This window comes from Mytilus galloprovincialis, chromosome 2 (genome assembly GCF_965363235.1).
Source record: "Mytilus galloprovincialis chromosome 2, xbMytGall1.hap1.1, whole genome shotgun sequence".
Lineage (NCBI taxonomy): Eukaryota > Metazoa > Mollusca > Bivalvia > Mytilida > Mytilidae > Mytilus > Mytilus galloprovincialis.
This window is the reverse complement of record NC_134839.1, coordinates 63,046,299-63,059,769: the sequence shown is the minus strand read 5'-3', so window position 1 is coordinate 63,059,769 and position 13,471 is coordinate 63,046,299. Positions and strand designations below refer to the sequence as shown.

General features: G+C 32.2%; 1 protein-coding gene across 1 annotated transcript in view; it reads right to left on the bottom strand.

The window, feature by feature from the left end:
- LOC143064086 (uncharacterized) overlaps positions 1 to 13,471 on the bottom strand; it is a 29,985-nt gene that overhangs the window by 8,555 nt on the left and 7,959 nt on the right. Inside the window, exons 2-3 of the mRNA XM_076236636.1 lie at positions 11,499 to 11,541; positions 9,704 to 9,893 (exon numbers count right to left, since the gene is read on the bottom strand). Coding sequence (XP_076092751.1) covers positions 9,704 to 9,893; positions 11,499 to 11,541 — 233 coding nt within the window. The remainder of the gene's footprint in view (positions 1 to 9,703; positions 9,894 to 11,498; positions 11,542 to 13,471) is intronic.

The window sequence follows — 13,471 nt, the reverse complement described above, 5'->3', positions numbered from 1 at the left end:
AGACGTCATGATTATTTGGACTAACATGTCACATGTACATGTATTGCCAAAATAATTAAGTTGTGTAACCATATTATCCATGTAAAATTTTAGGTATTTGAATTAGACATTTGTTCACGCATACATGAGTACTTGAGCAAATACAATCAGTTAAATTTCACTACGAGCACCCATGAGATCTTAAATTGAGCAAATATGATCACTTACATTTATGAGTAAAATTTTAGCTAGATCTACTCAATTGAGTTAGATATATCAATTTTGAGACTAATCTAAATGGTTATTTGAGGGGGGGGGGGGTGGGGTAGGAGGGGTCCTGATCCCGAAATCCCGGGCTTAAAAACAAGAAATCCCGAGGTCCCGAATTTAAATAAAGTTAAATCCCGGCTCCAGAAATTTGAAAAAAAGAATTCCCGGATCGCGAAGGGGTTAATCCCGAGCTTAAAAACACCCGATCCCGGAGTCCCGATAAAGGTCCTATCCCCCCTCATTTGAGCACACATGTGGCTATTTATACTAATTAGAGCGATATTGGGATTCTACATGTCAGTAAACTTAGCAAATCTTTATTGAGTCAAACCTATGAGCCCTATACCCTGCATATGACTGCAAGAGATATTTTAAATGTTTTCCAGAACCCTAGATTAAAAGTTGAACTGCAACATTGCAAAGGGTTAGTGTATTATTTTATTTTATAAAAATGTTAAAATTGAGAATGAAAATGGGGAATGTGTCACAGAGACAACAACCTGACCAAAGAAAAAAAAACAACAGCAGAAGGTCACCAACAGGTCTTCAATATAGCGAGAAATTCCCGCATCCGGAGGCGTCCTTCAGCTGGCCCCTAAACAAATATACTAGTTCAGTAATAATGAACGCCATACTAATTTTCAAATTGTACACAAGAAACCAAAATTAAAATAATACAAGACTAACAAAGGCCAGAGGCTCCTGACTTGGGACAGGCGCAAAAATGTGGCAGGGTTAAACATGTTTGTGAGATCTCAACCCTCCCCCTATACCTCTAGCCAATGTAGAAAAGTAAACTCATAACAATATGCACATTAAAATTCAGTTCAAGAGAAGTCTGAGTCTGATGTCAGAAGATGTACATGTAACCATAGTCTAGCAAATAAACAAAATGACAATAATACATAAATAACAACAGGCTACTAGCAGTTAACTGACATGCCAGCTCCAGACTTCAATAAAACTGACTGAAAGATTATGATTTCATCATATGAATATCAAGCACAATCCTTCCCATTAGGGGTTTAGTATCATACCATCATAACATATATGAGAAGAACATAACCAGTGTCATGCCAACAACTGTTTTTTAAATGAATGTGTTTAGTTCCGATGCAAAGACCCTATAAGTGAATTAATATTAACGCCAAAATATGCAATCTTTAATGACTTGACAACAGTATCGTTACTAAATCCCTCTTAATAAGTCTATTCAAAGGTTTTGTTAGTTTCTGAGGTGAATATTGACACCTTTGTGCTTTATAAAGAATATTTCCATAAAAAATTGGATGTGAAATACCTGAACGTATAAGAAGTCTGCATGTTGAGCTATATTTACGAATAATGTCCTTATACCGCTGATAAGATTTAGTAAATGTTGTGACTAGTTTGTGATATGGAAAACCCTGGTGTAATAATTTTTCAGTAATACATAAATTTCTCTCGTTAAAATCTAAAACATTGTTACATACATGAGAGAATCGTACAAGTTGAGATACAGTGTATATAAACACCGTAAGATGGTGACAAGGGAACGTCACCATCTAAAAATGGATAGTTAACGATAGGAAATGAAAAATCATCTCTTTTATCATAAATTTTAGTATGTTAAATGTTTAAATTGTTTAATGTTTTTGTTTATTTATTATTCTGTGGAAATTTAAATCTCAAGAAACTTTCTGTGAGTTTGCATGAATAATTCCATGTTTTAATTTGTACCAGAAGCCCAAGTCACGCATAAGTTAACATGGATTTAAAATGTCCACGATTAAAACCACATGTACATGTATATTCTAGATTATTCAAACAAAATGTTCAGCAACATTTAAAGGAACCTTTCTATTTTTAATTCCCAAACATAATTGTTATTACTTAAACAACTTTGTTTTAAAACAGTTTAGATTTCTATCAAATTGGATGAGAATCCAGGAGTTTTAAAGGGGGAGGGGTCTAGCAAGTCAACATTTTGGGTAAAACTATATAAAAAAAGGACTACGCATTTACCATACATGGAGCTCTCCTCGAAAAGGGCAAGCCTTCAGTTCTTTCCTCCCCCCAAAAGTCTGCCTTAGCAATTTTAAACACTCTTAAGCTGTCTATTCATGTAGCTGTACATTGGAGCCTATGAGACTACAATCTGAGTAGACATCTGAATCACAGAAAATCAACCTATAGATATATTCATGTATAAATTGATAATTAAATTTTAACCAATTTATACATTTTTTTAAATTTGTTTTTGACAATTTTTTGTTCATTTAAAAATATAGGGACAACAGAGTTGGTGTATGTGGGTTCGATTCCCACCCTAGGCATTCATTTATATTGGCTGGTGCAAAGCGGGCAGTTTAGCTTAGTGGCCCCACACTGACTCTGTTGTTCATATGTCACTTAAAAAAATCAGGCGGCCTTCTTCAGGTCTTGCCATCTTTATTTTTATATTTGTAAATCATACACAACAAAACTATTGAATAATTGTGAAAATTATACCACAGATAACTATGGTAAAACTTTAATTGTTGTTGGAATAATTAAACTTGGCTGCCATCCAAGATCCAAAAAGTTTTTATATTGATGAATTATATATATCAGATTTGGATTCTTTTGGTCACAAAACATTTTGGATGGTAGATGGTGGCTAAATCTTAATTCTTAATTGCTTAAAGCTTTTGGGTCTGAAAATTGCCCAAAATCATCATATTTTGACAAAATTTGGAACATAAAATGTACCTTTATGAAAAGAACTGATTTATTGAGCGTTATGACTTTAGAAATAGACCCATTTGAGAAACCAAATTGTGAACTTTTTGGAGCTTTATGTTTAACTTTATATTTTAGGCCATTTTGGACAAGAAGTGAAACTTGTCCTTTGAATCAGTGGTTTCACACTAATAACCATACTATATACTAAGTATCTGTTAGAAGATACTAAGCTCTTTCACAGTACATTGTTAAACTTAAAGATAAATTTATACCAACAATGACCAATATTAATGATGGAATGAGATTATACATGTATATATACTGTTTTATATTGTTACATGTACAGTAGTTACTGTACATACATAAATAATTACATTAGATGTATGTTTCATTACAATACGTTATTCTGATTGGCTAATTAAGCAGTTGTATCACTCAATAAAACTTCTCATTCATGATGACACGAGGTCCCACAATAAAGTGCACAGGTAAATGAAATAAAAACTTGATAAAAGGCATGTTTTCATGAGCCTATAGGTAAAAATGTAATTATAAGTATTGAATGCTTTTTTTTGTAATTTTACAGGGTTGTAAAAGCGTTGACCGTGCGCACATTTTAAGTATGAAGCGCTTCCGCGCTTCATACAAAATGTACTTCGGTCAACGCTTTTACACCCCAATAAATTTACAAAAAAGAGCATTCAATTCTTAAATGAAAATTAACACCAAACTGTTGTCATAATGCATAATAAAAAGAAATGAAAAGGGTGGTATGATTGGTAATCTGGTAATCAGACACCAGCCCTATACAAAATGACAAAAAAGAAATAAAGCTTACCATACAACACTTTTACAATCAAAAAAACTATACATACATCAGTAAGAAATAACCATGAAATTTAAATGACAAATGTTAAACAATACATACAAGAAAACTAATGGCCACATCAATGTACAAACGGAAAATCAAGATATACACCAAAAAATTACAAGCCCTGTTTTACATGCTTCTTACTAAGGACCAACACATTCATATGGTAGTTGTGTTCTATATGTGTGGTGCAAAATTTTCTCATTGCTTAAACCAGTGGTATTCAAAGTATTAAATCCAGAACAAAGTAAAAAAAGACTAACAGTTGAAAAACTATCCAGATGTTGTGAAATTCAATTAACAAAAATACCATCATTAGCGAAAGGCTATCTACATGTACATATCATATATTGTAATATTTACAATGAATCATTTAATAATTAGAAAACAGAACCTACAATGTACATGTAGATTCTTATTTTTTTTTTTTAAATATAATGGATAAATGATTGACTGTGTTGCAACAAAACCAAGATAACTCAGTGAAGCTATTTATGAACATTAAAAAAGTTTTTGTTGACTGCAACAAAAATCTAGAATAAGGGATAGTAATATTGCTGTGTTAACATCCACCCCATTAGTGATTGATCCAAAAGCTAAATGTTCCAGAAAGTAGAAGACCTGGCCATGGATACTACATGAACAAACATTGTTAATAAATGTCATTTGTAGAGCAGGATCTGCTTACCCATCCAGAGCACCTGTTGTTTTTAGTGTACTTTTATTTGTCTGCATGTCTTTTTTAGTTTTAGTCATGGAATTGTAAGTTTATTTTCGGTTTATGAGTTTGCTGTTCATCTGGTATCTTTAGCTCCAATATTACAATTTGTCCGTTTTAATATGATTGTCTTGAACCTCCTTAATATCATAGTTCAGTGAGCATTGGTGAGTGACTACATAGCTACTCGAAGAATTGTTTGCTATGTTAATTCTCTATTGTAAGTTATATGCTAACTATTTTTGTATGTGTGCAACTATATGGTCATAATGCAAATCTAACAGTTCTCATTTGACCACATAATCATTGATAATTCACAAAGTTAAGTATCCTAGTTCAAGTCAGTATCTCAGATATAGCATAGCAAATTATATTATTTGTACTATATTGTAAGGTGAACATATCTGTCCAGCAGGTATAATATAAACACATGTCATTTATCAATAATTCAACACAACTTGAGGTCCTCTGATGTTCAGTACTTCAGTACTTTGATTATTGTTAAGTTATTTATAAAATTACTCATTTTTGTGTATCCATAAAAAAAACATTTAACGCGAGGAAATAATGGGTGCTAACTGTGTTGATTCTTTATATTTCATTGTACGTCTGCAAGATAACAAATGTATAAATACTCATATATAAATTTAGTTCACTTGTAAATCAGTGAAGGGTAAAAAATCAAATATTAACTGTGATTAAATAATAACGATTTTTCTATACCGATATAATTAAAGGAGACAATTTCAAGAAGAAAACATATTTTATATCACAACATCTTAATAGAAAATAAGTACTCAAATGAAAGTGACTAGGATGGAATTCTTGTCAACAAAACTGGGTAAATTTGTATCTTACTGGAAACATAATAACTACATATTGTTTAACCTCCCCCACCCTTTTTACCTGGGTGATAACCCCCTTTTAAAAATGGCTAGATCCGTATTTGTTAGTAAATGCCTGTACCAAGTGAAGAATATAGAATGAAATTCATAACAGTGTAGCTATGGCCATTCATTGACTGGGGAAAATTAGGTGAACGTTCGTCTGTAATGCCCACTGCTCACGACGTACTTATCATAGAAATTTAAACTGTGAGGTCACCAAAGGTTCTAAACGCCTAAATAAAATAATTAAAAATACTAATCAGGAATAACCTTTGTAATTTGAAAATAAATAAAAATGGCCTTCAACACGGAGTCTTGGCTCACACCGAACAGCAAGCTATAAAGGTTGAATACTTAATATTCTTTACTTGATTTTTTGTTATGGTTTGACCATCAATTTTCCTAATATGATATCGCACGTTCTTTCAGATTATTTTTTTTTACTTAATTGGCTTTAAAAGTTACAATGCATGATGTCGTCTGTTTATGTAGTTCATATGTGTTTTTCGTTTCTCGTTGGTTTTCCCGTTTGAATGGTTTTACACTAGTAGTTTTGGGGCCCTGTATAACTTGCTGTTCTGTGTGAGCCAAGGCTCCGTGTTGCAGGTCGTACCTTGACCTATAATGGTTTACTTTTATGAACTATTACTTGGAAGGAGAGTTGTCTCATTGGCACTCATACCATATCTTCCTATATCTATCTATATCTATACATTTTTTTTCGACAAAAGAATACATCACAATAAAATTGAGAATGGAAATGGGGAATGTGTCAAAGAGACAACAACCCGACCAAATAAAAAACAACAGCAGAGGGTCACCAACAGGTCTTCAATGTAGCGAGAAATTCCCGCACCCGGAGGCGTCCTTCAGCTGGCCCCTAAACAAATATAAGTTTTGTAAGAAACGTGAGAAATTGTGTTGGACTTGAAGATAAGGCAAAGTGACAAATATCTGAAAGAATGAATCGTTTTATGGTATTAAACAAAGAAATCAAATGATTTTTTAATTATCCAGAACTCTTCACAAACAAAACCCACATGCATACGGAATGTGTAAAAAGTGAATATTTCAATCCCCACTGGAAGGCCTCTGACAGACTGGGTGAGCATAAAATCATAGCCGTTGACAAACAAGTTACAACCTACAAACGTTTTGACGTTAAGCACGTTATTGCGTCAATGCCGTGAAATGCGACAGAGCAATTTGATAAATAACTCTTCTATGAAATCTAAATAGTTCAGCTTTATGAAATTTGTATTCATAGATTAGCCAGGTATTACTGTTTCAAAAAATATAAAAAAATACTCTTTAACTTTTCATTATAGTTTCAAATAATGATACAAATATTGCCAAAACGTCAAAAATATGCGTGTCAGACGTAACAAATTATTCGCAAAATAACTTTTGCGGGAATTTTTGTGGTCTAAAAAAGAGTTTAAAATCCGCGAAAATTCGCATGAATGATAAACATCATATATAATTTATGACGTCATTTCTGTTTTTTGTGTTGATGAACGGTCAAAGTTGATTTTTTCAAAAATGAATAATCCTCGCCATGGTCAGGTTTCGGAAAATGGTAAGTTATCAAAAGTTACCGCTTTTTAAAATATCAGAAGATATAAAATTTTGTTTTCATAAATTATTCCTACAAAAGTGCTTATACAGAACATTTCAAATCCGGAATTTTACAGCACTCGCACCACAAATAAAAACGTATTGGCTTCGGGAAAATGTCTTGCAAGATTGTCCAATGTCGAATTTCGACGCTTTTTACCAAAATACTGTCAGCTTCAACGTCATTATATTAGATATTAAATTTATAGCATACAAAATAGTGCTTTTGCGTAATTGTGCTTACACCCCACAATACGATAACATACTTTTTGATAAGCTGTGAAGTCGAAATGACTTCGTTTTTTAACAAATCAAATGTCTTGCAAGTTTGTCCACTGAACAATTTTCTTACGTTTTGAACGTTTTCGATTCGGGACGTTATACATATATGTGTTTTCAAATTATTTCTAACTGTTTGTTCTTTGTTTTAGTGTTGAACACCGCTACATGTATAAGCGACATTTGTTGTATTTTATTGACCTAGCTAGCTGTCATGATAGGTAGGAGAAGCCGGACATCAGGCGAACTTAAGTTAAAATATTTGCAATAACTGTCGATAAGGATCGGAGTCGAACAAATCTCGCCACGAGCGTATCTTAAAATCGCCGCAGGCTTTTTAACTCATTAGGCCAATCACCCTCCTTGGCCATCGAAATTGAAAGCAGTTCGTATTATCATATGATATATGAAAGATATTTCATTGTTTTTAAATAACAAGTACGGTTCGATTTCATGTTTTAAGATCAGAGGACAAAACAAAATAACAAAATTACAAATTTCGAAAATAGATAGAATCATAGAAACCACGATAAGAACTGTAATATATAATAGTAGTTACACAATGTATTATGGCAAGCCGTTGTGGAATTTATTCCCTATTTATTAATATTAAAAAATCATCTATTAATATTAATAAATGATTTTTTAATATTAATAAATCATTTTTTAATATTAATAAATCGAATTTTTAATATTAAATAATACGCTGATTTTTTAATATTAATAAATGAATATTTAATATTAAAAATTCATTTATTAATATTAAAAATCATTTTTTAATATTAAATATTCAGTCTGATTTCTTAATATTAATAAATGAATTTTTAATATTAAATAATACGTATAATCAAATAGAAAATGAATAATTATCTTAAATGAAAAGAAAAAAAAACATATTGTAATTTGTCAATAAATAGGTAAAATATTTCAGATGACTGGGGTTGTTCATTTAACCAAGATTCTAAAGTTGTGAAAGGGCTGTATTACTAGAGGATAAAAGATCAACCGTTTATGTTCAAACTTGTGAAGCGTAGAACTGCGATTTGCTATTCATCTGCAATGCGATTCATTTGTGCTGAAATTGAATGAGGCAGTAAAATTGTTGTACCTAAGGAGTTACACCTCGATATTATACAAACATTGTAAACATATCAGTTGAATATAATTATTTTTCACGCAATCATTCTCTTTCTTGATTTAATTACTCCGTTGTAAACAATAGAAGTCTTTTTCATTAAAATCTTTTCACTTATCATCACACACACCCCTCCCCCTCCCCAAAAAAAACCAACAACATTTAAAAAAAAGATAAAAGATAAAAGCACAAAACACATAAACTATGTTATTTAAGCAACATGAATTGCTTCCTCCCTTCCCTCTCTTCTTAAATTTAAACGGATGACCAACGCATTATATAATATACTATAGGACTATTTTCTCAACCAAATACCTATTTTGTATTGTTTATTTTTGCTTTCGTAACTACCAGTAGGAAATATTTCATAAATATTCAAGACTTTGAAGTATCCATATCGATCAAAAATGATTACAAACAAAACGAACAAAGTATACTCGATTACCGACGTAAAACGTCAAATGTTGACGTTACCAATTGGGACGCAATATCGGGCATAACGTCTTTACTGTCGACCACACTGTTATGCAATTAATTCTAACAGTTATTTTTATTCTGGTGTGTTTGAGCTTTTGCTTTTGCCATTTGAAAAGGGTCTCTAGGTTTTTAATTTTCCTTGGTCTCTCCGTTTTTAATTTTCCGTGGAGAAAGATTGAATAGACAATTCGACCCTTTAATTTTGCATCCCATTAAAAATCCTTATATCACGTGCACGTCAACTTTGAAAATAATCATACAGACAATTATTTTGTACAATAAAAGTAAATTTTCCTTTATTTATATGTAATACTTATACCGTAAACAGTAGGACTGAAGTATCAATTTAAAGATCTGTAACAGTTATTGAAACATGAAAACACTTTATAGTGCAATAAAAGATTTTACATTTTAGATATAACATTTCCAAAAATTAAAAATATTCGTGACTCTCTTTGCATGAGTTATATAATTCCATAGCTACCCCAAAGTTCTCTGGTGTAATCAACTATAAATTTAAAAAATCATAAGAATGACTTTCTGAGAAAACAAATTAGGAAAAGGTACATTTATTTCACAATTGTAAGAACATAATTTATTACAACCCATACTGAGTCTTCAATCCAGAATGCTTTAAGAGCACTCATTTTGTCTCTTCAATTTACAAATCAGAACTTTGGTTATATTTTCGTTTAAAAAAAAAAGTTTTAAAAATTCTGTATGATCTTCCTGTCTTTTGGAAATTTTGTAATGTATATTTTTTTTACCTTATGGAATGCTAAAGATCCGACAGCTTGAGTTGCAGCAATAGTGATACTCGGTGAGCTAATATGAGAAGAATGGGCTCGCCCACTACTGTCCACATACAGATGTTTAAAACCGGCACGAGATCCATGTAATAATAACGACTTTGGGGGCACGTAGGGCTTGAGTTCTACCCTTCCATCTGATATTTCACTGAAAATTAAATTAAGTTGAATTTTGAAATAAAGAAATATAATGGTTTATTGTTTTATAGTGTATGGCGTTAATATCAATTATATCCTATATGCTTATTTGTGATAGCCAAAGCTATCCATTCTTATGTATGGTAACCCATTAGGGCCACCATGGTTTGTTGAAATCAAATAATTTATGTTTTCTGGGTTATTTTTTCATCGTACGATACCAACACACCTTAGGGCAGAATGGAGTAAAGATATATCGCACTCAGTTAGGGTTAATAGCAAAAATTATCCTTAACCGGTCGAAATGGTGATTTTCAAGTGGCTTGTTTTAAAGCAAAATGTCCAATACAAAATTTTTTCAGTGGCAGTCTAAGTTTAATACCCTTCATGCAAGTAGACCGTCTATGAAATTGGTCAGAGCATGGTATAGATTGAGTATTTTCGCAGGTTTTTTTTGTTTGTTTAGGGAATAGTATGTTGACACGACAGATTATTGATTGTATCGGTCTGTTAAGATTAATATATATACAAGTAGATTGGTACAGATAGCATATTGAATTCTGAATGTATTGGTGTCGTCAGTTTGCTGTTTCCTTTACCTTTGCTCCACATCTCCATTTATATGGTTGTTTTTTTCTTTTTACACAATAGCACCCAATGGTGGTGCCAATACTATAGTAAATACTATAGTTTATCAATATTCATGATGCATCATAAAAAAAATTAACATAGAAGACAAAAGTGGCATACTTCAGTAATACTACTACTAAGTTTTATATATATATATGTTCTCTTTTAGTGTTTTTTTTTTCTTTCAGATTCGCAATTACCTTGTTCATTTATATATTGTGACTTCTTTTTAATTTATCATTTTAATCAGCAAACATTTATGGTATCAATAAACTCATCACAGATACAAACTGTAACAGGATTAAAATTGTGTACGACAGTCACTCATTTTGTCTTCAAAAGACTCATTAGTAACACTCGAATCAAAAAAGTTCAAAAGGCCAAGTTCAAAGTTCAAGAACGTTGAAAACTTAAAATGACCCAATAAGTTTATATGATTTTTTGAAGTTGATGAAAGAGAAGTAATACAAATTGATTGTACTATAAAGATAAGGAGTTGCAGTAAATGTATGATTTACATGAGGGCAAGTACTCAAGGTCTACAACCATGAGGAAAATCTATATCTATACTACTAAAGGAAGACCAATTTCAATAAGTCTCAACTCTTCTGAAATCATCCAAAGCCGAAAGCATTTTTGATATTACGTAGCTTTTAAAGACCTACGATGATTCAAATCTTTTTCTATAAAAATAATAATTTACCCAATGTTACCAAGTCCCTGACCAAATTATTTAAAATGATTCATAGACTGATAAGGTGTTTTTTTTTTCAATTCAGGATGTACATCAGATCTAAACATTACCATGATAATCAGAGGCGGAGTAAGTGTGTGAGGGGGGGGGGGGCGCCCCCTATTTCTGGGAAAAAAATAGTTGATTATATAGGGAATCACTGAAGCTTGACCGCTCTTAGGAAGTCAGTGAGCCCCCACTTTTGAAAATTTCTGGATTCGCCACTGATAATGAATTAAGATTTAAAAGTACCGCAATTCCTCGTCAGTAATTGGAGGTAATATCCCATACGTGCCTGAAAAAAAAAGAAAATACAATCTTGAAATTTTGTGTTTATGGCAGATCTCTCACAGTCTTACTCAATATGTAAATAATTTCATTTACAACTTGTTTATGCTCGGGAGGAGGAGTTGTGATGTATTCTACGATAGTTGTTGACCCCCGTATATTTTCTTCTCAATGTCTTTTAGTTTTTGTATCGCTGGATAGCTTCTCTTCGACTGCATGTATACCCCAAAAAATAACAGTTATGTTGACATATTTTTCTAAATAGATTAAAATGAAACGATTGTAAGTTTTTAAAATCCTGACATAAATTGGAAAAAAAACGTAATGTACATATCAAATTAAGCAGAAAGAAAACTACAAAATATATTTCAATCAAGGCAATTAAGGCAGTGTCTTCGCGTACCCGCATGTGGGTACGAATAGTCAAATTGACATTCGTAGGCTACGCGTACCCACATCCGGTTTTATAATAAAATGCAATCAAATCGGGAATAAAACGTGAAATATATACAGAAATTATCGATAATATGGGGATTTTGAGTAGAACGAGTGAAGGGTATCACAGGCACTTGTCTCAGAAAAAATTTTTCCTATATACCTTAGGGAGCTACCATTTGATTTTTATGGGGGGGCTAGGATGAAATTTGAAAAAAATAGGCAGGACAGGAGTTTTGAGTAAAAAAAAAGGCAGGATGAGACACTTGCAAAAAAAAAAGTCAGGACGACAATTTAGGTAAAAAAAGTCAGGATAAACTAAAAAAAAAAAAGGCAGGACCGAACAGAGTGAAAAATAAAAAGGCAGGACAGAGATTACAGCTAAAAAAAAATGCAGGACAAAATTTTTCATCCTAGCCCCCCCATAAAAATCAAATGGTAGCTCCCTTAATATAACACAAGGTACTTAACTAATTTTTTTGAAAAATGACACCCAGTCCCGAATTTCCGTTATTTTTCGATTTCTCGGTTGTCAAACCTACTTAAACTTAATATGCCGTAAATCTAAATTGATTTATCTACACAATGGTATATGACACGACTATCATTGTCGGGATCATTAGTAGCAGGTCTCAGAAGTCGGTCAACGGGATTTTTTTTTTTTGCAAAAACCGGATGTGGGTACGCGTAGCCTACGAAAGGCAATTTTGCTATTCGTACCCGCACGCGGGTACGCGCAGACACTGCCTTTAATCAACGCAAACTTCCTTCAAAAGTTGTGATGTTTCCACGAATGTGACCTGCCGAGTGATACTATTTACTGGGTTTGTAATAAGATGAGCAACACGAAGGGTGCCATATATGTGGAGCAGAATTTGCTTACCCTTCCGGAGCATTCATGACATTACCCCCACTTTTGGAAGAGGTTCGTGTTTCTTATTCTTTGGTGTTCTATGCTGCGTCTTATGTACTATTGATTTGCTGTTTGTCTTTTTCTTTTTTATCCATGGAGTTGTTAGTTTATTTTTTATCCATGAGTTTGAATATCCCTCAGGTATTTTTCGTCCCTCTCTTTTAAATAAATTGTCAAATAAAATTGTCTAGATCGTAGAGAGTTATTTACAATATTGCGTAATCTTTGACTAGATTATAACAGTTTTTAATAGAAAAATAAGAGAATTACATTTTGCTAACTAGCTTTGAAACTTATCCATTTAAAAAAAAAAATACACAAGCAAATCAAAACAAAGACCATGAACTAGATGTAGCAACCTTAATTAACATGGTGTTTTGATTAAATAGTTATTTAGTTTATTTGCCTGCAAATAAGCATGATTATCAATAAAACATATGGTTTGATTGATTGATTGGTACATTGTATTTGCTTTACGCCATCGCAGAACAGAAAAGTTACACCGCGGCTATTATTTATATGTAGTAATGCATATATATGGTTAGTACACTTCACTTGAGGTAGCCATATATATATATGGAAGTTTTTA